The sequence below is a fragment of the Convolutriloba macropyga genome, unplaced genomic scaffold, assembly GCF_964194025.1.
Source record: "Convolutriloba macropyga unplaced genomic scaffold, txConMacr16.3 SCAFFOLD_2262, whole genome shotgun sequence".
NCBI classification, from domain to species: domain Eukaryota; kingdom Metazoa; phylum Xenacoelomorpha; order Acoela; family Convolutidae; genus Convolutriloba; species Convolutriloba macropyga.
In genome coordinates this window covers 1,891-28,370 of record NW_027451569.1, presented here as the reverse complement: position 1 = coordinate 28,370, position 26,480 = coordinate 1,891, and the positions used below count along the sequence as shown (strand labels likewise).

At 37.3% G+C, this 26,480-nt stretch overlaps 1 protein-coding gene across 1 annotated transcript; it reads left to right on the top strand.

Annotated features, from left to right (window-relative positions):
- Window positions 1-3,551: 3,551 nt before the first annotated feature.
- Window positions 3,552-24,517, top strand: LOC142356800 (neuronal acetylcholine receptor subunit eat-2-like; the record flags this gene model as incomplete). The annotated part of the gene is made up of 7 exons (XM_075408593.1): window positions 3,552-3,715; window positions 10,357-10,510; window positions 12,430-12,630; window positions 14,661-14,774; window positions 16,028-16,235; window positions 19,218-19,432; window positions 24,428-24,517. Coding segments are annotated over 7 exons (1,146 nt in total), but the record flags the coding sequence as incomplete, so codon positions are not given.
- Between the last annotated feature and the right edge of the window lie 1,963 nt (window positions 24,518-26,480).

The window sequence follows — 26,480 nt, the reverse complement described above, 5'->3', positions numbered from 1 at the left end:
GTTTCACATAAATTTGGATTTTTTAAGTGTAGGTTGTAAATTTTGTTATCGCTTCCAACTTTTATCCCTTTCTGTAAAACTTAAACCACTGACCTCCTGCATGCTTGTCGCTTCTTCTAATATTGTGTCATTATATCTTAGTTTTCATAAACCGAGCTTTAACGTCACGTATCTTAACTGGTTTTGAGTGCCTTGATCTTTGGCGTTGTTAGCGGTGTAAGTGTGGATCTTAAATAATTTTGCGAGTAATTTTAACTTTTCTAAGCGTAGTTTTGACTTTTATAAGCGTAGAAGTTAACCAATTTTTTTAAGTTTCTAAGCGTAGACCATATTGAATGATTGTGTTTCGAAGCGTAGGTCATAGAACTATGACTGTGAGATTCAAATCACTGACATTATACGTGCTTTTCGCCTCTTCAACTCCTGTACCAGTATCACTTAGTTTTCTGATGAGTTGTTTTCCTTATAACTCGTTTTCCAAAATACGGGATTGTTTTGAATCTTATTAACCAGCCGTAAGTTGCAGTCTAGAAAACTTGTATTCCAGTTTTAACTCCAATTCCCACAACTACTAGGAAGAAACCATATTTTTTCCGTTCGTATCGCTCTATCGCTTCTTAAAAAAACTTTTGACGCAAAAAAGCACATTCTAACGACACATAAAATTGAAAAAATAAATAATTTATCATAAAGGCGGAAACTTAGCACTTAATTATGCAACATGAATGCTAAGAGAAACATAACTCAAGAATCATCTAGAGACAACTGAACAACAGTAGGCATAACTTTTTTTGCCAAGATAACGCTAAGTTTATTGTAAACTGTCGTGAGAGCAGTGTCAGTTGTTAAATGCTGAGCAAAAGTAACTGAACGGATTGTAATCAATATTTCAGCTAATAAAAGTTTGAAAAAGCTATGAGACTGTTCAGGCTTGAATTTTTGTTAAATCCACGCTAAACCAACTACTAACTTATGTAAGATTAAAGGTAAAAAACCGTTAAATTTTTGTTATATCTACACACTAAAAGCTCGAAATTATTTAATATCAACCCGTAGAATTTTCAAAAATTTGAAACTGATTAGAGGAAGCATCAAAACTCAATCAAGGTTTCACATGTAGAGTTGAATATATTGGTATCAAACTCAATTAGGAAACGCATTTTTTTAAAAAAATTTTACAATAAGTGCTTCATCGAAAAATTATTATGAGCTTATTAGCGAACAAAAAAGACGGATTTGCTCAGCTTTAAATTATTTGTAATCAACGGTAAATCAAATACAACGCTTTATTTTGCAATATGAATGCTCAGAATAACATAATCATATAGAAACTTCCCAAACATAACACCCCAAGCAAAAATAACATCCCGAACATGATCCAGTCAAGAAAAGCAAATTATAGAAAACTAACGCTGAGAATTATTCTTGAGCGCAATCACCCACTCGTAACCGGACGCACAATTCAATTAAAACCAAAAATAACTTAAAGCTTGGAAATAATTTGTATGAAAATCCAACTTTTTCTTTAAATAAAATCGCAGAAGTTAATCAGATTAAATAAATGGCTATGGAAGCCAAATATTGGGTAAATGCAAACAAAGATATTACGCATTGAAAGACCAACAATTAATTAAACGGTAATTTATGTAAGGTCAACGTTTTGAGTTAAACGTTTACATTTCTTAAGCTCAACTCTACATAAAATTCTGCATTATGTAAAATCATAACTAACGTTGAACGTTGAATTTGTCAACCGTTGAATTTGGTAAACGCCTACGCTATGGAACAAAAAACCTGGAAACCCAGCGAAATAGCGCTAAAAAAATTGTCATTTTTACAGCAAAAACAACCAAGCTCATTCAAGGTTTCATATGTACAATGAAAATCTCCTATGGTACGGTTTGTTGGGCTTGCACAACTATTCAACAAATTTGTTATAAATTTTTTTTGTACCCTTTTATTAACATTTTTTAGCAAACATTTCTCAGTTTAATAAACCAATGAAACTTAAAAAATATGAAATTATCGGTCGTTGCATTTTTGTACGATCAACGTCAAATTAAACGCTAATGTTTATAAGATCAATGCTAAAATTTAGTTGCTGTAATTCTGTAAGTTCACCGCTAAATTGTTTAATATTGTTTAATATCAGTTTTAGGCCTTAAGCTTTTATTCATTCAGTCAATACGATCAGCGCAAAATTAAAAGCTAAATGAAGAGACATTACCACTAAAAAATGAGCGTTGTGTTTAGACCTACGCTCACAAACCCCAAAAACCATGTAAGATCTACATTTGGAAACGCCAAAACAATGTATAATATACGCTTAGAATTGCAAAATTATATAAAAACTACGATTAGCCCGGGTTGGAGTCCCAGTGAACCTCATCGATGGATCATTGCTGAAATGGGAATTAAGCCTCGCATATTATTGAAGTTCAAAGAGCAAAGGGGGGACGCAGTTGAAAAAGGGTTGAAATTTTCTCATCACCCTATTTTTGATTTCTTTAACCGCAGACATATTCTACCGACAACTACTCCGTAAATTGACCCCGACGTGCATGGGGGATGTTCATCATTCTCTGATCATAACTTGTAGCTTATATATAACTTTCCATGGTGTTTTGATAATGACTTCAAAATTTTTTTACAGATGAAAATGCAATACACGGGAAGCTATTGGGTGGAAAATATACCAACAGAAGACTAGATGGTTTCGGAAAGTATTCATTCTCTATTTTTGGACAATTTTCAGACTATTTTTGATGGATTTTCTATGGCCCAGTGAAAATCTGAGATGAACCATCGATTACCCATCCATGGACTTTTTATGAAATTTCTATGATCCATCGATGCAATTCACTGGGGGCCCAACACGGGAGAGTAATAAAATTATGTCATAATTCCTCTAAGAATAAGTAAGCTCTGAGTTTAGACACACAAGGATCTTTGCCTAGAAACGCCAAAATTATTGATGATCCGCTAATTTATGTAAGATCAATGCCTAAAACGAAGATGATTTCTCGTCGTCGCCGTTAGCCTATAAGATGCATAAATGCACAGCATTCCTGGTCAATAGTAATTTTTGCGTTTTTTAGCGCGAATCTTCAACGCGGGACGCAAACAAGATTAATAGAAGCTGCAAATTAAAAACAAACAAAATATATTTTTTCACCTGGGTCAGGTGAAAACATACAATGAACAGATTATTTATTTCCAGTTTTCTCAAAATATCCAATTTATCATTCGTTTTATTTTAGCATCAGAATGTTTCGGTAGATTTTTTATTTTCAGAATTACCGTATACTTTTTTGCTATATAATTATGGGCTTAATTATTTTGATTTTCGTAATTAGAAAAACAGAGCCAGAAATAGTTTCTTTTTTTTCTTAATAGCCAGTTAGGGTTAATAATAAGCTTGTGATCAGCTTATGAAACACAATATTGTAGCAAAAAATGCAGTTCAGGGACAATTGATTATGATTTAATAATGATTAAAATCAACCCCCCATGGCTTTTATTTTTGACATTCGGCCGCTGCGTTTGTTCAGAAGATTCCACCAATGACGTCATAAATGACACTTTGTCAAATGGGGTGGATTATGAGAACAAGGTGGTGAATCGGCTGAAAAAAGTTTTGCCCAAATATGTGCCTCCTTTCGACATGGAAGACAGATTGGTCAAGGTGTACTTGGATCTGCTTCAGATACTTAAGGTCAGTCAGGAACCCCTAAAGCTCTAATACGACTCCAACATCGGCTGAGGTTTCCATCCAGTTTGAGGTCCCTGACTAAAATGACTTCTGATCAAACGGCCTCAGACCAAAATGATCTCTGATCAAACCGTCCCAGACCAGAGTGACCTCTGATCAAACGGTCCCTGACCAAGTGACCTCTGATCAAACTGTTTCAGACCAAGTGACCTCTGATCAAACGGTCCCTGACCAAGTGACTTCTGATCAAACGGTCTCAGACCAAGTGACCTCTGATCAAACGGTATCAGACCAAATGACCTCTGATCAAACGGTCTCAGACCAAGTGACCTCTGATCAAACGGTCTCAGACCAAGTGACTTCTGATCAAACTGTTTCAGACCAAGTGACCTCTGATCAAACGGTCCCTGACCAAGTGACTTCTGATCAAACGGTCTCAGACCAAGTGACCTCTGATCAAACGGCCCCTGACCAAGTGACTGCTGATCGAACGGTCTCAGACCAAGTGACCTCTGATCAAACGGTCCCTGACCAAGTGACTGCTGATCAAACGGTCTCAGACCAAGTGACCTCTGATCAAACGGTCTCAGACCAAGTGACCTCTGATCAAACGGTCTCAGACCAAGTGATCTCTGATCAAACGGTCTCAGACCAAGTGACCTCTGATCAAACGGTCTCAGACCAAGTGATCTCTGATCAAACTGTTTCAGACCAAGTGACCTATGATCAAACGGTCCCTGAACAAGTGACCTCTGATCAAACGGTCTCAGACCAAGTGGTCTCTGATCAAACGGTCCCAGACTAAAGTGACCTCTGATTAAACGTTCCCAGACCATGTGACCTCTGATCCAAGTGACCTCTGATCAAACGGTATCAGACCAAATGACCTCTGATCAAACGGTCTCAGACCAAGTGACCTCTGATCAAACGGTCTCAGACCAAGTGACCTCTGATCAAACTGTTTCAGACCAAGTGACCTCTGATCAAACGGTCCCTGACCAAGTGACTTCTGATCAAACGGTCTCAGAACAAGTGACCTCTGATCAAACGGCCCCTGACCAAGTGACTGCTGATCGAACGGTCTCAGACCAAGTGACCTCTGATCAAACGGTCGCTGACCAAGTGACTGCTGATCAAACGGTCTCAGACCAAGTGACCTCTGATCAAACGGTCTCAGACCAAGTGACCTCTGATCAAACGGCCCCTGACCAAGTGACTGCTGATCGAACGGTCTCAGAACAAGTGACCTCTGATCAAACGGTCCCTGACCAAGTGACCTCTGATCCAAGTGACCTCTGATCAAACGGTATCAGACCAAATGACCTCTGATCAAACGGTCTCAGACCAAGTGACCTCTGATCAAACGGTCTCAGACCAAGTGACCTCTGATCAAACAGTTTCAGACCAAGTGACCTCTGATCAAACGGTCCCTGACCAAGTGACTTCTGATCAAACGGTCTCAGACCAAGTGACCTCTGATCAAACGGCCCCTGACCAAGTGACTGCTGATCGAACGGTCTCAGACCAAGTGACCTCTGATCAAACGGTCCCTGACCAAGTGACTGCTGATCAAACGGTCTCAGACCAAGTGACCTCTGATCAAACGGTCTCAGACCAAGTAACCTCTGATCAAACGGTCTCAGACCAAGTGATCTCTGATCAAACGGTCTCAGACCAAGTGACCTCTGATCAAACGGTCTCAGACCAAGTGATCTCTGATCAAACTGTTTCAGACCAAGTGACCTATGATCAAACGGTCCCTGAACAAGTGACCTCTGATCAAACGGTCTCAGACCAAGTGGTCTCTGATCAAACGGTCCCAGACTAAAGTGACCTCTGATTAAACGTTCCCAGACCATGTGACCTCTGATCCAAGTGACCTCTGATCAAACGGTATCAGACCAAATGACCTCTGATCAAACGGTCTCAGACCAAGTGACCTCTGATCAAACTGTTTCAGACCAAGTGACCTCTGATCAAACGGTCCCTGACCAAGTGACTTCTGATCAAACGGTCTCAGAACAAGTGACCTCTGATCAAACGGCCCCTGACCAAGTGACTGCTGATCGAACGGTCTCAGACCAAGTGACCTCTGATCAAACGGTCCCTGACCAAGTGACTGCTGATCAAACGGTCTCAGACCAAGTGACCTCTGATCAAACGGTCTCAGACCAAGTGACCTCTGATCAAACGGCCCCTGACCAAGTGACTGCTGATCGAACGGTCTCAGAACAAGTGACCTCTGATCAAACGGTCCCTGACCAAGTGACCTCTGATCCAAGTGACCTCTGATCAAACGGTATCAGACCAAATGACCTCTGATCAAACGGTCTCAGACCAAGTGATTTCTGATCAAACGGTCTCAGACCAAGTGACCTCTGATCAAACAGTTTCAGACCAAGTGACCTCTGATCAAACGGTCCCTGACCAAGTGACTTCTGATCAAACGGTCTCAGACCAAGTGACCTCTGATCAAACGGCCCCTGACCAAGTGACTGCTGATCGAACGGTCTCAGACCAAGTGACCTCTGATCAAACGGTCCCTGACCAAGTGACTGCTGATCAAACGGTCTCAGACCAAGTGACCTCTGATCAAACGGTCTCAGACCAAGTGACCTCTGATCAAACGGTCTCAGACCAAGTGATCTCTGATCAAACGGTCTCAGACCAAGTTACCTCTGATCAAACGGTCTCAGACCAAGTGACCTCTGATCAAACTGTTTCAGACCAAGTGACCTATGATCAAACGGTCCCTGACCAAGTGACCTCTGATCAAACGGTCTCAGACCAAGTGATCTCTGATCAAACGGTCCCAGACTAAAGTGACCTCTGATTAAACGTTCCCAGACCAATTGATCCCTGATCAATCCGTCTTTGGCCAAAATCACCTCTGATCAAACGGCCCCGGCCCAAAGCGACACAATTTCATACCTTCTATTATCAACATGTCTCCTGGACAGGCCTTCTGGGACAGAACCTTGAGTTTTTGATGTCTCACCAAAAGAATGGGGGAACTCAATATTTATGTCTTATCGTATGGGTTCTGAATCATTTATGGGAAAAATTTGTGAGCGAGAACAGGCGATAATACATCAAAAGATTTTTTCTAAGAAGGTGACGACAGTAATTCCTTTGTTGATTCAAACTTCACTGATAATAACAACACGAAAAGGCCGTGAAGCAAGATTTCATTGATTAATATTTCTTTGAATAAAAAACTACATATAGATACTTGATTTAAATATGGAGTTAAACTGGCTAAAATGGGCACAGAATAGATTTCTAAAAAACTATTTTTTCTCGTGTAGGATCAAAGAGTATTTTTTTTTACTTAGAATCATTTTGGTGGAATGAAATAGATCAGTAGTGCTCTCAATAGATCAGTAGTAAAACTGGAAAAAAATAAATAAAGTAAGCAAAACTACTTCTCTTTCAAACATCAGCGTTTCATTACTGCTTCAATTTTTTTGAAAACTCAAAAGTGAGTGTCCAATGCAATTGCGTTGCAATTGATGATTTCAATTTATTTGACTCCGTGTTTGTCGTTAAAGGGTTGTTAAAGTTGTTCTAAGAAAAATATATATTTACTCAATGTGTAAAAAATAATATCTGCCTATATCTTAGTTTATTTGAGCCCAATGTTATAAAAGACAAACTATTCAGAAATTTCTTTGATAGTTTTTCTTTTATGACATCGGGCTCAAATAAACTAAGATATCGGCAGATATTATTTTTTACACATTGAGTAAATGTATATTTTTCTGATTACCTTTAACAATAAACACGGAGTCAAATAAACCGAAATCATCAATTGTAACGCAATTGGATAGGACACTAACTATTGAGTTTTTTAAAAGTCATGGCAAGAAATTAATTCTATTGTTATGAAGAAAACGCATATTTCAATTTGATTGATCAATTAAATTTAAACGTGCTTTTTCTTCATAAAAATAGAATTAATTTCTTGTCACGACTTTCGCAAAAACTTGGATTTAGACTTGCAAGTCGAAACGTGCATATCACTGACCATTGCAAAAACGGTCATGATCATAGTTCTGAATCAGTACTGAAATTAGACTTGCCCAGTACTGAAATTAGACTTGCCCAGTACTGAATTTTACTTGGCGTTAGGTCCGGGTACTCCTAGGTTGCTATCGCAAAATGTGCTTAAGATAGATGGGAAACCATATAGAAACAAAAACAACCCAGGTTGAGGTGCCATCCGGAAGTGACCTCTGATCATCCGAAGTTCAACGCACACGGTGTGTTCCAAGACCATAATTACAGGGTCTGGGTTTTGGTTCCGGATGGGAATCGTCTGATCAGGGGTAACTTTCGGTCTGGGGATGGTATGATCAGAGGTCGCTTCCGGATGGGAGTGGTATGATCAGAGGTCGCTTCCGGATGGGAATGATATGATCAGAGGTCGCTTCCGGATGGGAATTGTATGATCAGAGGTCTCTTCCGGATGGGAATAGTATGATCAGGGGTCACTTCCGGATGGGAATGGTATGATCATAGGCCTCTTTCGAGCGCACAAAAGTATGATCAGAGGTCGCTTCCGGATGGGAATAGTATGATCAGGGGTCACTTGCGGATGGGAATGGTATGATCAGAGGTCGCTTCCGGATGGGAATGGTATGATCATAGGCCCCTTTCGAGCGCACAATAGTATGATCAGAGGTCACTTCAGTCGGGGGGTAGTCTGATCAGAGGTCTGTTCTGGATGGTAACCGTCGGATGCTGGTAACCGTACTGTCGGAAAAAAACTCACAACCCCACAAATGAGGTGCACAAAATCCCAGCGGGGGGGGAACCGACGAACCGGCGTCTCAACTGGGCAGGGGGGGGTGCACCTCAAGCGGGCCCGAGGCCCTCACCTTAGAATAATAGTAAGACTGAAATAGACTTTTTTGCTAGGCAAGCTATACCAAAAATTCTTTTTGTTTTACCATCTAGATACCCATGGAATACTCCATACCGAGTTTGGTTCACTTTGGACAACTCTATGACCTAATCAAAAAGACCTATTTTTTAAAATTATTTAAAATTAACTATTCGAATTAATCGCAAATTTCCGTATGAAAAACTAACTTTTTTCCTAGGCAAGCTATGACAAAAATTTTTTCTGTTTTAGACTCTACATACACAGGGGATACTGCATACCAAGTTTGGTTTGATTTGAACAACTCCTTGACCCGATGAAAAAGACCTATTTTTAAAATTCTTTATTGGAAATAATCGCAAATTTTCGTATGAAAAACTAACTTTTTTCCTAGGCAAGTAATAGCAAAAATTCTTTTTGCTTTAGACTCTAGGTACACACGGGATATTCTATACCGAGTTTGGTTTGATTTGAACAACTCCTTAACCCGATGAAAAAGACCTATTTTTAAAATTCTTTATTCGGAATAATAGCAAATTTCCGTATGAAAAACTAACTTTTTTCCTAGGCAAGCAATAGCAAAAATTCTTTTTGCTTTAGACTCTAGGTACACACGGGATACTCTACTTGAACGGGAACTTGGTTTGATTTGAACAACTCCTTTACCCGATGAAATTTCTATATTTTTGAAAATAGAATAAGCGAATAACTGACATTCTAACTAAAGAACATTCAGAACCTTATTTTAACATGGTAAATCAGGTAAAATATATGAATTCTCCGCATATCTCTAAATACTATTGTAAGTCTGGGTTAACAATTTGGTTCACTTTAAACTTGCCCCTTGACCCGATCAAATTTCTCCTAGAAACGTGTCTGAATAGTGGCATTTTTGCTTTGGGATAGTCTGATTGGAGATCATCTGACTTGAACAACTGTCGGGAAAATGGTCTGGGTTTAGTGGGGGCCATGGTTGCACAATCGTCTGGACATTGGTCTGGAGGGGATCAGAAAATCTTTGGAAGATGGTCTGATCAATGGCATTTTTGGTCTGGGGATAGTCTGATCAGAGGTCATCTGACGCGCACAATCGTCTGGGCCATGGTTGCACAATCGTCTGGACAATGGTCTGGAGGTGGTCAGAAAATCTTTGGAAGATGGTCTGATCAATGGCGTTTTTGGTCTGGGGATAGTTTGATCAGAGGTCATCTGACGCGCACAATCGTCTGGGCCATGGTTGCGCAATCGTCTGGACAATGGTCTGGAGGTGGTCAGAAAATCTTTGGAAGATGGTCTGATCAATGGCATTTTTGGTCTGGGGATAGTCTGATCAGAGGTCATCTGACGCGCACAATCGTCTGGACAATGGTCTGGGTTTCGTCTGGTCCATGGTTGCACAATCGTTTGGCAATGGTCTGAATTGGGTCTGATCAGAGATCAGTTCCAGATGGGAATGGTATGATCAGAGACCATTTTGAGCGCACATTCAGCGCACACGGTGTTTTGAGCGCACATTAGTCTGATCAGAGGTCAACTTCGTCTGGGATGGTCTGATCAGAGGTTACTTTCGTCTGGCACGGTCTGATCAGAGGTCACTTCCGGATGGCACCTCAACCTGGGAAGCATATTGACCAGAAAATCTGACCAGAACATCCCCAACATCCCCCCAACCCACTCATGTGGCGTTGAATCAGTTAATTTCCCTCCCATTAGTCAGTCCAGTGCAGACCAAATTTAAAGAACGAGCCCTGCGTTTCAGATGGATGAGAAAATGGGCGTTTGGGAAGTGAAGCTGTCTATCTACCTCAGATACAATTCTCCCTCGGCCACTTGGAACAATTCCCAATGGGGGACTCAGGGACTGCTGGACGCACTTACATTTCCACACAGCACCTTCTGGTCACCTGACATTGGTACTTCAAGCAAACAACTCAAAACATAAATCATTGTAACTGTGGATTTTTGTTTTGTAATTTTGACCGCATAGCCAGTGTTGAGGAATTTTGTTTTTTTTACTTGTAAGAAATCGTCGTTTTTAAATCGTTTTAGACAAAAAGAAACAAAATAAGAGACAAATAAGAAACGACAACAAATACGACGATGAAACGATCATTTCTTTCACGTAAAAGACGACTTAAACGACGGAAGCTAATGAAAACGAAGAAAACTACGACAAAACGACAAAAAAGACGAATTCTTACAAAGAGATTTTTTGTTTTTTGTCGTTGTGCTCAACACGGGAGAGAAGCGGTGGAAAAAAAGTTTCCCGATGATGTTTTGAGAGCTATGCATGCCAAAAACGAAAAGAATAAAAACTATAAAACAAAATAGAATAAATAGAATAAAATATAAACTGTGACAAAGAGTGACTTGTGAGAAATAGTTCGGCTGTTGTTGGTTAAAATGCAACGAGGGAAATTCTCTGCCTCGAAATTTTTGAATAAATCATACCCAGGTTTAGGTCCAGACCCAAATTGAGCTATGATCAGACTATGCAGACTGAAATGACCTCTGATCAGACTTTCCAGACCGAAGTTACCTCTGATCAGACCTTCCAGATCAAAATGATCTCTGATCAGACTTTCCAGACCAAAATGTCCTCTGATCAGACCGAACCCAGACCACTGTCCAGACTATAGTGCGCTAATGATCAGACCCAAATTCAGACCAATGTCCAGACTATAAACAGACTATGATCAGACCATCTTCAGATCATGGTCCAGACTCAATTTCAGACCATTACCCAGACCTTAATCAGACTATGATCAGACTCAAGTGCGCTCAAAATAGTCTGATCAGAGAAAGATTTTAATTATGAACAAATCTCTTAATTTGGCTATAATATATTCATTTCATTTCATAAAATCTGGTGTTTGCAGTATTAAAATCATCTAAGGTAAAGTCCATTGTGAAAATATTGCTAATGAAAACGAAACCTAACTGTTGAGAAAATAATTTTATTTACCATACCCCTTAGTTCATATTTCTGACTCAATGGATAAACTTAGACAGCTTTCCACAAGAAACGTCGTGGTCTTCAGTTAATCAAAATTTACTCTTGAGGGGACCGGCATTTGCTATCAGCTGGACTCCTTGTTACTGATCAGAATCATCGGACTTTAGACGAGTCTCTGATCGGAACGCTGCTTTTTTGTTGCCTCTTGGCAGAGCCAACATCCCTCAATAAAAAAACAAAAAAAGAGAAAAAATAATGCACTCGAAATCAGACCTTCCAGACCGAATTGGCCTCTGATCAGACCGAACCCAGACGATGGTCCAGACTATAAGGACTGTGATCAGACCTTCCAGACCGAATTGACCTCCGATCAGACCGAACCCAGACCATGGTCCAGACTATGAAGACTATGATCAGACCGTTCAGACCGAATTGACCTCTGATTAGACCAAAATCAGACCATGGTCCAGACTATTGTGCGCTCGAACCGCTTTCCAGACCCTGTAATTTCGGTCTGAGAACACAGGGGTGTGCGCTCGATTGGGTATGATCATAGCTGAATTTGAGTCTGGACCAAAACCTGGGTAGAAATGCTTTTCTAATCGGACTAACAGTTCAGGCTTGATTCAGCATTTTTCATTAGTTTCATTCAAACTACAGTCATGTTTCCTATTTTTACCGCTGTAAACCAAGTTTAATTAACTTTCTAAAATATTACATGTTGCCTTAAAACACTCACGTGCACATTTTAAAATGCCGAAAGTCTGCACTGCCAGAAGATAAAATGCCAGAAGTTGCTACTTAGCCAGAAGTCCATTCCGTTTACTTCCGTCATTTTGAAAATATGGCACCAATTTCAACTAGGGTATTTTTCAGTTGCCCTTGACGTCTCAGAGGCTGTTTATGAGAGTTTTGAGAAACAAGTGATCTACTCAAATGGCAATGTGTTTGCATGGTCCGCCCTTATGACTGTGAAGCTATCCTGTGCTTTCGATGTGACATACTTTCCATATGATGAACAGTCATGCAGTCTCAAATTGACTCCATTCCTCGCCACAGACAGCTTCTACAGAATGGGTTAATAAATTTAGAGTTCAAATTAATTAGCAAAGTTTACCATTACTTGGAAACTATAGCTGTTTTAGGAAATCATTTTTTGTTATTGTTATTCACGGAACAGTGTCTCAATTAGCCGAAATCATGATCGGAAGACTTGATATACTCGCTAAAGCAGCTATCAAACAAATATTGCGTTTCTACTTTTTTAACGCAAGACATCAATGTGCATGATACGTATGAAAAGATCACAGAGAATAACTTACAAAAAGAACGTTCAATTGCATTGACTATTAACATCCTGAATATATTCTAAATTTCAAGTAGCATATCAAACTTTTTAAAACATTTAAAAATTATTTCATTATTTTATTAAATATTTATTTTATAAGATCTGCTAAAACAACCACACTGATGTCACTCTGGAAACATCGAAAACGCTCAAAAATCTGGATATGATTGCATGAGCACTTTCTTTGGATATAAACACGTTCCTTCTTGAACGGACAGGCCATATTTGATTTTGGAGACCTCTACCTGTTCTTTACTGCGAGTAACACGAATGCCGCAAACTGTGGATAACAATCAATGTGTGAAAACGAAAATGTTGAAACAACCGCTAAACAACCGCCAGGACTTGGGTCGCAGACCATTTCAGTACTGAAACAGCACATATCAAAAACAAAACTTAATTCAGTTGTGAAACATGGCACCTCCAGAATATTTCAAGTTTCTTTATGAGCATTTTTTCTTCATGATGGTTATAGTGAGGCCATAGATTTTGCCCAGGCTAAATTTCATATCGATACATATAAAAGTTAACAAATCGCGCGAGGGCATTATTCTCACAGTAATACTAAAAGTTCTTAGTTCGTTCCTTCAAGGCACCCCATGTGTTCTCCTTGTCAATGTTCATGTTGTTTGATGCAATGTCGTTAGCCACTTTCTTTTTCGAGGTGATGCGATTGCCGCCGATGGCTCTACCCCCTAGGCTAAATTTATCATGTTTAGTCTGAAAATTACTTATGCGTCCAAATTAAATCTGAGCACAATAATATCATACTTTTGTAGCTTATAATTGGTGATTACTATAATAGTATACAAACTAATTATACAAAAACTAGGTTGTAGGCTATTACCACAAAGCACATTTAGCATAGAGGTTATGACTTGCTACTCAATTGAAATGTTACAAATACCCACGCGAAAGTTCGAATCACATATAAAACAAACCCTGTGGGCGGGAGTTAAGCTGACCATATTATTTTTCATGCAGTAAATTTTACTCAAAAGTCATAACTGTGACGTGAACAGAACCCTGGTCATCCTAAAAAACAGATAGTCTCTAGATTGATTCAGGGCTGGTTTGCTCTGCCACCATGCTCCGGGCAAGTATAAATTGATTCGAATACAAGAAACTCCTAACATAGTCAAATGATTGAGCTAGTTGCTGTACAGAGTGAATACACATTTTGATCAAGTGTGGCGGCGACAACCACAGTTGCTTAACTTGCCGATGAAATAAATTGTTAGTGCGCGATGAACGCCAAAAAAATTTAGGATCTATTCTGTCTTGGCCCCCTAGTGTTTTTTTGACCCCCAGTTACAAATTATATGTTGCTATATAGCACGTTACTATGTAAAAAAATAGCACTTGCGCCTGGGGGTCATAAAAAATTTTATGCTCACTAAGCTGGGGGCCGAAACAGAACAGATCCAAAATTTACAACCATGGCGGAAATACTTTTTCCCTCACTTCTTAAATCGCCACTGTTGCGATATGAAGAGTGGCGAGAAAGGATTGCCGGAAAAAGTTAGTCTAATGAACATCAGTTTGGTGTAAGTTATGCAATTTTGTTGCGCAAAACCGATTTGTGTAATAAAAGTTACTAAACCACGGTCGGTATCGCTCTCTCAAAGTTACTAAAAATTCGGCTTCACCTGGAAGTTTGATAAGTTCCCGATAGGGATAACGTACAAGTGGTAACATTTGTCGATGAATCAGCAAAAAAAAACAATCCCAAAACGGTTATTCTGTTTTCCGTTTAAAGATTGGGACATTGAGTATCTGGAAACTTTGACACCATCAGGTGCAGCTACAGTGGGACCAGATTTATTCAACAAACATGTCACCAAGAGTGCATCTAGCCAAGACTACCTAGAAGGTAACTTTCAAAACTACTTGTAAGCACAAAAAAAATTGGAATGTTGCTGTCTCTTAAATTATCATTTACATAAGACAGTGTATGGTCAAACAAAATACGCATTTTTATACTGATCATAGTTTCTATAGTCTGATAAAGTTGGCGGTTAAAAACTCAAAGTATTCCTAAAAGTATTCCTAAGAGCTATTTATTGGAAGAACTTTTTCACGAGTCAGCGCTCCTACCATATATAAAGGACTTTTTTTCCATTTTATCAATCTAAATTCACAAAACGCATGTTAATATCTATCTGTCAGGAAGGGGGGGGGGGGGGGGGGCTTGTAGTACGGAACATGACAACAGTCTTAAACTTTGCCTCTAAACCGTTCTTTTGTCACCGGATTCAACAAAATAGCAAATTGGTTCCATGTGGAATGAGGCAACAATTTCGTCATTTAGATTTTCACTCACTAGTCAATTAACAATTGGCAGTTAATAACACCAATCTTTCGAATTTGTACATTTTTCTGGAGCATTTGAATATATATTTGTTTAGTGTTGATAACTAATTCAAGTTCAAATACCCTTTGAAAGGAAGCATTCACGGATAGTGGTCATAAGCTAAGTTCAATACAATTATGTAGGTTTTTTCAGAAAAAAATCTTTTTCGAGCAATCTCGAGTAAAAAACTGAAAATTTATTTATATTTAAATATGATTCTAAGTGGATAGTTAAACTAATAAAAAAATTAACAAATTAAGTTGGACTAAACCATTATTGATGTTCTCTGATTTGCAACGGCTTAATCCCCTTGTGCGGTGGGATTAGCAGGCGGCCCTGGCGGATAAACAAAATTCACAAGCAAAGAAACAAATTGCCCGCTTTAATTATTTTATGGAACTATGCCAGTTAAGATGAGGAATCGTATGGACAAGTTTTTTCCCCCCAAACTCCACCTTGTAAGAGCACATGATTCCACAATGAGTGAAACATGACAAAATTGTCAATTTTTCAATGGTACACGGGCGCTGGCTCGTAATGCACAGGGGTAGTTTCTGTCCCATTATAACCCCCTCCCTCACAACTACAACTCAGTCGCCCCTATAATTGGAAGCTATAATTTCTCGGGGTGCGGGGGTTCGAATGCGGAAGACGATGAAAAACTTGAGGATTTGGATTTTTACAGTTCTCCCGCAGCACACATCGTGCAAGATTCTGCCGAGAATCGTGATGCGTTAAATTTTGAAGTTTTTACAAATTTTGAATGTCAATAGGGAACGTCAACAAGAGCAACGATGAGAGAGTAGCTTTAATATCCCTCCAGTACTTCATTCCTAATGACCAGTGGGAATTGGTTGGGAAACCACAACTAACTAGACAGACCAGATTCTGGTTTCGGAACCAGTTTGACGAGCTGCGCATGCACGTGAAGGTCAAACGGAGGCCAGAATTCTACGAAGTTGCACTCTTATTTCCCTTCAGGTAATCATAACATCTCAGAAAAATTTTCTTTCAAAAATTTTTGTGATTTTTAAGAAAAATTCACACAATATTAAAGCATTTTGCCTGGTTCGAAATTGATCGTTTTTTTTCGATTGATTCAAAAAATATTTTTTCTTTTCATACATGCTTCAACAATTTTTAAGAAAAATTCACACAATATTAAAGCATTTTGCCTGGTTCGAAATTGATCGTTTTTTTTTCGATTGATTCAAAAAATATTTTTTCTTTTCATACATGATTCAACAACGGTTTTTTCTATGTGCCACGATATATCAAGATCATAGCAAGTTACTCTAAGAAACCTTCTTGATATGCGATAAGACCCTGTCAAGATCTTACAAAGGTGGTGCTCTTTACAAGAAATTTTTGCCAATCAAGATCTTGGCAAGATGTTTCAAGTTTTCCAGAGGTTATAAAGATCCTGCATGACATGGCAAGGTTTATCAAGTTTCGTTTCACTGGAACAACTCTTGAAATTGAAATTTTAATTTACAGAAACGTTGCATTCCTCGAATCCAGGCAGATAAGGGCCAAAAAAACTAGATTCGCGGACATCGGGTGCGGTGCAACCGAATTCATAGTCTGGACAAAGTTTTCGTCGCGAATTTCCGTCTGGTCTAAACATGAGTTGGCTCTGTTTTGTCTAGCCTATGCCCATTTTTAGATTTGTTCCGTCTGGTTGACGCCCCCAAGTTGAGGTGCCAGACAGAAAATTGTATGCCCAGACCGTCCCCGACAGGAAGTATCTTTTCAAAATTTTCGTGCTTTCACCAGACTTTTGTGCGTTCATGTCCAGACTTTCATGCGTACAAAGACAGAAAAAGTGCAAAAACTACACATAACTTACATATTTGAAATCAGCATAAATTAATCATTTCGTATAAATCAGCTCAAAAATATAGCTGGTGGATGGAGTTCTAAACAATTTTGCGTAAAATTTCAAAAGAAGCAGTGCAAAACATTTTTTCGTTTAAAATGAAGTACTCTGGCCTGTGAGGCATTGGTTTGATTTTTTCATCTTCAGCTACTTTCTATAACTCAAGAAGTAAAGGTTTTAAATACAACGTAAAAAACTGAGTGCAATTCCACTTTTTGCTATTTATTTGCAACTGAATTAAGTTTCGGCATTTCGAATTGTGAGCGTTGACACTTGAGTGGGTACTCTGGATTAAGATTGGAATAAGTCATCTGATAGCTATTGGTTTCATTAACAAAGCTGCAAAAATTTATTGCGTTTATTTGCAGATTTTTGTGCGTTTACGTCCAGACTCTCGTGCGTTTATGTCAACCCTATGCTGCGATCATGTTCAGATTTTTGTGTGTTCATGACAAGACTTTCGTGCTCTCATGTTCCGTCATTCTTGTGTTTGTCGTACGTTTCCAGTCTTTATAGTTTTGAACGCACGACGCCCCACTCATGCGTTTATGCTTGGTCTGCACATGCTTGATTCCGTCTGGGACCTGAGCCTGGGCCCTACTTCGGTCTATTTGATCTGGCATTTTACCTAATTTTCTTCTTATTTGGAGCAAAAGATTTGCTCGGTGAGGTAATACGCAATCCTGTCCGCAATTCCTGCAGGGATAGCCCTGACCGGTGTTAGATGTGAACGGCTCAAAATGTATAACTTGAAGTGCATGCGATGAAATTTTGTTTTAACTTGCTTTAAAAAATAAACAAGACGCTGCATTTTTGTCTACCGAAAATTGCGAAATATACATGAAATCACCGTTTGCAAAATAAATGGGCGGGGAAAAATTTATTAAAAGTTTGTTGATTGCGATGATGTAACGAATAATGCGTCAACCTACATTTACTTGAGTGCCCAATGATCAGAGCCCAATGACAAATTTGCAATTTTCTTATAAACTAATTCACGAATTTTGTGAACTAATGCATTATTTTTGCAAATATTTGCAAATAGGTTTAATTTTCTTGCTTCCGAATCTTTAAAATTTGGTCTTCGGGGTAGCATTATGTTACATATATCTCTTTTAATGTGTATTTTAAATATTTTTATTTTGACTCAAGAAATCTCCGAGCCATCGTATAGAAAATGATCAATTTTTCCATTTCAGGCACAGCTCTCCGGAACGAACTCGGTCGATTGTTTGCAAGTTTTGAAACTTTTGCAAATGTTGCCTTGAAAATTTTTACAAACTTGTCGTTGTTGAGCAAAAATTTGCAATTATTTGCAATTTTGACAACAGTTTTGAACTAGGGTAGTTGACTTTGAGCTCCAGTCTTGTGTGAGCTTGCAGTCCAGTCTCCTATCCTTACATTTGTATGTACCAGAATCATCAGGGCCTTGTCCATTTGGCAAGGTTAATTGGAAAAAGCTGGGTTCAAACAAATAATTGAACGTCAAGATCTCCTCTATACTGTAAACAGTGCAGACATTCTAGGTGGCGGCCAGACAAGCCGATAGGAAAGAAAGCCGAATTTTGAGAAAAAGGCCAAGTAAGCTGAAAATTGCCAAGATGTTGCTTTTATAGAGCGTCCCTGGCGGGCCTATGGGTGCGCTTCGCCGCGATAACAGGCCCGCGGTTTTGCGAATTATATCCGCACAGCAAATCAGGGCATGGCCTGGACAGTCGTCCGCTAGAGCTCGCAAACACCAGATTCCTCGAAAAAGGTCTGAATTCGTATTGTGAGCTACATAGCACTCTGATGTCATAGCACTCGAGGGTATTGATACGAGCTCAGTTACGCAGCCTGATAATCCTCATTGCCTCTTGCTTTGTCCTTCCACTGGCATTATGTGGTAAACATCGCCCTCATGCAATATCAGTTTGTGCCCAGTTTGTAACGGGGGGGGGGGTGCATAACGTTGTGATGGTGGTGGGGGGGGGGGGTGTGCATAACAGACTGATTCTTGCACGACTACTAGAAAATGTTACCCCACCCACTGGTGATGGAGCGCATGATTTAAGGTTAGACTGGTTTTATTTTGATGATTTCAGTGCCCTATATGTGCTGTCCTCTCTGGTGTTTCTAATACCAGTGGAATGTGGAGAGAGGGTCTCATTTGCAGTGACAGTCCTTCTGTCCCAGCTGGTCCTATTCGCCAGTCTCCTTGATGTCATTCCCTCCAGCTCCCTCAATATGCCCAGGGCGCTACTTGGCATGCGACTCGTATTCTGTCACTTGGGTTTCAACTGTCTGGCTACTATTATAGGTATATCATATCTCTCTTCTGATTGCTCTTCTTAAAAATTTCCGTTAAGCCCCTGGTGAGAAATTTGTATAAAATGGGCTAAATTATGTACGAAATGCGCTGAAATTCGCCGAATTATCAAAAAATTTCAGCGCCAAAAACGTTACTTATAGCGTGTCCCATAAAGTTGAAGTAAGCGATCGTTTCAAAAGCCACAAATTAGAGTTCAAAGGTCAAACTTGAAAATTCAAAACATGTAGAAAAAATTGATGAATGAAAACTTAATGGAGAAAACGACATTCAAATGAGCACATTGATGCTCAATTGCACGTTTTTGGCGTTTTTCAATCGTTCGCCTATTTCAACTTTATGGGACACACTATTATGCATCGAGATGCACTGAAACTGTGAAAAAAATGCGCAAAATTTTTTAAAATGATTACCTCAAACTCTTCTCGCGACGATTGAGCATCGAACCTAGCTCTCCAGCGCCATAGCCATTACTTGATCCATTTCATCCCTGCATCAAAAATTAAATTATTTTCATTTCATTTGATCTTAGTTAACTGTTTTGTTTCAAATTCGCTGGATTTTTAGCACATTTAAAAAAAATAATTTCAGCGCATATCTTAGACACTGTAATTATGAATGAAAAATCAAGTTAATCTGAAACGGTGGTGACGTCCTGACCAGGGTTTTGTGTTTTTGTTGACTGCACTCTGTCGCCTTCGCACAGACAAACACAAACACGCACACACCCACACACATACACACACACGCACTGACAGACACACACACTCATACACACTAACATACAGACAGGAACACGCACAGGTACACACTGACACATATACACATATACGCACATACACACATACATATTGACACGCAAACACGCTCTCTAACATAAGAACGCACACGGTTTCCTTCAAATACGCATGCACAATCAATTACGCAAAAAAAACGGATCTATTCTGTTCCCCCAGTGTTTTTATGACCCCCAGTTACAAATTCTATGTTGTTATATAGCACATTATTGTGTAAGAAAATAGCACGTGCGTCTGGGGGTCATAAAACATATATTCTCACTAAACGGGGGGCGAAACAGAATAGATCCCAAAAACATACACACACATTGTAAATTGATTCATGGTCGGCAACAACCGAACAGAATTTTTTAATGCATTAGCTTTGACAAATTTTACAATTCGGCTTGAAATATTTCTATCACTAACTCTTTATAGACTCATTCTATCCTTTAACTGGAACCAGTCTTCTGTAACTTTTGAATTATGAGGTGAAATCACGTCTCAACCGTCTTAGCGTGAAGTTTATTCAAACATATACATCATTAAAAAGACATGTCCTTCAAAATGTGAGCGACGTATGTATCAAAAAAACATAATGTACACGAAGATTGTAAGAAGGTTCAGCAAAGTTTCAGAATATAAGCGTTGATATATAAAATTTCCGGAAATTCGAACATTTGAATTTCTTGTATGTGATAATTTAAAAAGTTTTCCAAATTTTACAGAGTCATAAAAGGAATATCAACAAAGGATAACAACAGTGCTGATAATGTTGTTTTCGCTCGCTTAATATAGAAATGAAGTTTTAAAAACTGCCTCGCTTAACAGCTTAATGCATAAACGCGTAGTTTGATTTTTTTGAAAATCATCATTTATGCCAGTCTCTTCAATCAGCAAAAAAATATTCATCTTAGTTCACCATTTCTTCAACAATGGTAGACCTCAAATTGCAAAAAAAGCATCGAAAATGACGTTAAAGGATGTATGTTTCTCTACTACCTTGCAACGACTACTCTTGGAGAATAGTAAAAATGCAAAAAAAAGTAAAAACATAGCCAATGATTCGTAAAAAGACATAGCTAAATCCCTATTGTTACAAGGAAGCGTTTCCAGAGTTTTGAAAACTAATAGTCCAGGAACTTAAATGCTTAAAACACAAAATTTTTTTCAAATGATGGAAAAAAAAGATTTCTTTCGGTATTTTGGATATCCTGGATGAACATCGCAAACAATTTACTTATAATAATAAGTCATATATGGTTTTATGATTTGAAATTTTATACAATGATTACACACAACGTGTAAAAATCTTACTAAATTAATAAAAACCTTCAGTATAAAACCATTTCTGTTAAAAAGTTCCTGGACTATGTTGTACCCATTTTAGCACACTTACGGTTTTTAAAGGCCTTAGTAGTCATCCAATGATGTAAGAAGCTATTTTTATAGCACGTTATTGGCTCAGATAATTACAGTTTTTGATACAAAAATGTTCTGCGCTGAACTCCATCTATAGACAATCCATTTATGATTTTTTTTATTATTGAATTTTTCCATAAAAAGACCACATAATCTATCTTAAAGATCATATATTAAAAAGTTCTATCATAAATAATATCATATTTCATCAATATTTCAGGTCAACTATCATATTTGATTACTAGTATTTATCCCCAGATCATAAAAATATTATTTTTTCTATGCATTCAAAAGTGTTTTTGCATAATGTTTTCGAGTGATGGCATGGAAAAATTGTGTATATTGTTGCTATTTTTTCACAACCTCACATGTAATGGCGGTTAAAAACTTTATAACAGCCTTACTATTCCATTAAACCAATGTTTACCAGCAATATCTTTTGTGCAGAGATTTAAATGGGGTAACTTAAAAATCCATTGGAAAATTTTTATCTTCTCTTTAAAGTAACAAGATAACTTAAACTTAAACAAATTCAATTTGAACAATTTAATCTGCCAGACTTTCTTACTTATTTTAAAAAGCCATGTTGAAAATTAGTACTCGGTTTAATAAGGAAACAACAAAATTACCAAATCTATAATTTAAACATCGAAATATGAAAGAAAACAGAATACCAGAGAAAAAATTTTGTCGAAATTATATTAATAATCTTATTATTAACTGTTTGCAGTAATATTGTAACTTGGTGAATATGCCGCAAAATAGCTGGCTTTGGTTTTCACGACCCCAATGGGGATCAGGAAACAGGAACACAAGCAAATAATTGTTTCCGACAATCTGAAAAGTGCGTAAAAATTTGGTTAGTTATCAGTTACGCAAACTCCAATTGACAAAAAGAGGATATAGGGGATTGGTAATGATGCCAAAAATTTAAGACTTGGAACTCAGACTATTTTAAAAAAAATCGACTACCTGACTTCAAAAATTGGCCGTGATGGGTTCACACGGTCCTAATTTTTATTTCGTTTTTTGATTCTGAAAGAACAATCTGGAAAATTTTTATTGTCCATCTGAAATCCAAAAAACACTAAATTTTCGAAAAAAAGGAAAAAACTGGCAAAACCATTTGCCCATCTGAAATCTAAGAAACACTAAATTTTCGAAAAAAAAGTTGACAAAGCCATAGCTATTTTTTTGATTGTCATTTTTATTTGAAAAATCAAAGCCATTATTTTTCCCCCACAATCTACAAATTAATTTTGCTACTACCTAAAAACCAGTATTGACGTCTAAAATACCACCTAAAGTCGGAACATTTTAATTGTTTTTTATTTTGAAGAAGAAATTATAAAACGGATGCTAAAACGTTGATGGAGTTTTTCAAACTGTCGTCCTCCAAAACAATTTGGTGTTTGTTCTGCTCCATTGTACAAATTTTTTAATCTACAAGCTTTAAAAGGGTTTCATTTAACCACAAAAATTACAAAATTGTGAAAATGGCAACGAATCTGAAAATGGCAAATTTCCAAAATATATATTTCAAAAACTTTTTTCTTTTTGTTTGCATTACCAATATCTGTTTTTCAAAGTATGCTTTTCTTAACACAAAGCATTACCAGTGTCACTATGGGATGTACTACAAACATCAAAAAAATCGCAAGAACAGTGAAAATTTACTTGTTTGTTTGCTCAAAAGAACCCTTTCTTCATTTTAAATTAAGTCTTCGCAGCAGATTTGTGACGCAGTTGCCACTAAGAGGAAGACTGAGGCCAGCTTAAGAACTCTAATGCAACTCAATACCCAGCAATTTATTCTTTTCAGTCCTCTTTTGAAAGCGCAAATTCATGGAAGATTGTGTGAACACAACTACCAACAAAAAAGACAGAGCAGCATTACAATCTATATTTTTTTGGATTCTGAAAAATTTCAAGCGTAATGTAGATTGCTGAAATCATATTGGTGATTTTTAAAAAGAACAAATTTAGGCGCTCTCCTAAAAAGATACATCAACGTTTTCTATCGAAATTATTCATTGGTTTTTCATTTCTTTTCATCACATGATGCAATAAAGCCAAATTTTTGCTGCCATCAGAAATTACTCATAAGTTAAAAACACAACTATGGCAAAAACCAACTAGCAACGTACCGAGAAAAAGATAATCGGTCATCTGACTAAAACTCCTCCGAACATGTTTCTTCAATTTGTGAAAAATAGTTTTTTGATAAAAGACCAATACAATGTTTGAAAAGGAACCAATTTAATTGCCAGCAGTGCCTATATATATATATATATATATATATATATATATATATATATAAATAAATATATATGTTTATATATATATATATATATATATATATGTATATATGTCTATATATATATATATATATATATATATATATATATATACCTAAACATATAATATATTTATATATATATATATATATATATATATATATATATATATACATAAACATATATATATATATATATATATATATATATATATATATATATATACATAATCATAATTAACCCATTAATTAAAAACGCCATATGGATCATAATTCATATCAAAGCAAATTTTAGATGGACCTGTTTTAGTAAGATTAGCAGTCTAGATGACATAAAGAACAATAAATGCAGGGAAAACTGAATTAATTAACCGTTTGCGAAAACACTTTGTCGAAGCAATAAAAACGAGGAGTATATACAAATATAAAATATAACAAAATTTGGCTTTGAACTTTAACTTCGGTCTCTCATTACCGACGCTCTATGTTTAGTTATAACTGTGTATTATGGGAATGGACCTACAACAACAAAGTGTTTCAATTATCTGCTGAGAGAAAAAGTCTTGACCAGAAAGTGGTTACGTTTGCTTTGTCTTGCTCCTTTTGAAGAAACCCAACACAACAATGGGACGAATGAAGTTAAAGACGGGAAATCACATATAATAAAGCGCGGCTGGACTTCGATTCGTTTGGGAAACAGGAAAACGGAAAAAAGGAACAGTTATTTTTTCTCAAGCATAACTAGAATATCGAACATTGTTACCTCGAAATTAAAATTGTTAAATTATTATCAAGATACGGAAAATACGCTCATCAATTTTTTTAATAACGATTTAGACGGATGTACACCCTCTTCAGCATAATGTGATGTTTTCTTTTGCAGTCACGCCGTTTATGATTTACTCTTACTTCATTCTTTTTTTCGTTTTTGTTCATTTTTCATTTTACTTTAAATATCTGAAACCCATTTTCAATGATAAGTAGCTGTGACGGTGGATGGTATATAAGCATAAGAATTTGATTTTATTTTCTGAAAATTGACACTAGCCGTTGGAAGAATTTGCCGAGCCCTGAAATCAATAATAAACAAAATCTTGCAGCAGAATTTGAATTGGGAGGGTCAACATCACTTCATTACTAACGTGCACCGATATCAAAGCAAAAATTATGTACAAAGAATGCAACGCACACTTCCCGTTGTCTTCTGACGTCCAATGTGGAAAGCGCTTAAATTACGTGTAAGTAGTTTCCGCAAGACAAATGAATAGACTGAAATGAAAAAATACTTTCAAAGAAATGTCAAAATATTTACGGTAGGCGGTAAGGGTGTTTCACAAAACTTTACTCCTTTTACAATTATGTCCTTTCAGATTACTAACAAGAGGATTTACTGAAATTGATCTACGGCACAATTCTTTGTCGAATGCGCCTCCGCAAAAAGTAAAATTGAAAAGTAAAAAACACAGACTGAATTTCAATTTAGGGCACCGCCTCTTCATCTGCGAAGTCGTATGTATGTTGCACACCTAAAATGTATTAAAATAAGAAAAATGCTACAGTACGGACCAAATTTACTCGCAAAATTTGGCACCAATAGAGGCTATTAATGTTAATACCGAAATTTTAGGTTATTTTTTCTGTTTTCATCACAATATAGTCGTTAGTTGCTCATTTTTAAAATCAAATTTTTCTCAAAAAGTTTTCATTGACAAGTGCTTTTAGGCAACTGTGCAACTGTTATAGTTCATTATCTTCGATTAGAGATTTTTACGACTCGGAGGGGAATTATGGTAATCTATTTTTTGTTCTGTCGGGCTGTTTTTTCGAGAAATCGAAGACAAAGTAAACACAATGACGCACATGACAAAGTTTTGGTTATGATCGGTATTGAAAAGTGGAGTGAAAAAAGATTTTTGGATTGGTTCTGTCCAGTGTTCAAAATATAACTTAGCGAGAAAGAATTGTGAAACATATCGCGTGTGAGCCAGCAAATTTTTTTGATCATAGGTTTTTTTTCTAAGCAGTTTTGCATTTTTAGCTCTTATTTTCTGTCAGGTAAGGTAGTTTTTAATAATTCTAGCAAGTAATTGTCTGTTCAGGAACCTATTCGACCATCTGACGTAATTATTATTCTTAAAGACGCATTTTGGGCCATTTTGTCGTTTTTGACGTTTTTTAGCGGTTTCCGTTTAAGCCTTTAAATATTTATATAATTTGAAGAGTCGTTGGCTGACTTTTTTTTAATATTGTTCTTAGTGGTTCTGTTGTTGCTTAGATTTGATGGCACTTTAATTTGTTTCTGCTCCAAATTTTTAATATAGTCAAATTTTGACGCCTATTTGCATTTTCTAAACTTTCTGACAATTTCTCCGGTCAGGACCTAAACATTTTCAAAGCGCGTGATGAGAACAGAACCATTGATGTGATATAGCAAGATGTAAAGAATTTTGTTAAGAATATCACCAATTTTTTGCTTCTTCATTTTCTTTTCCTTTTCGCGGTTTTTAACTTGTAACACATGTATTGTGTTTTGTTTTGTCTATCA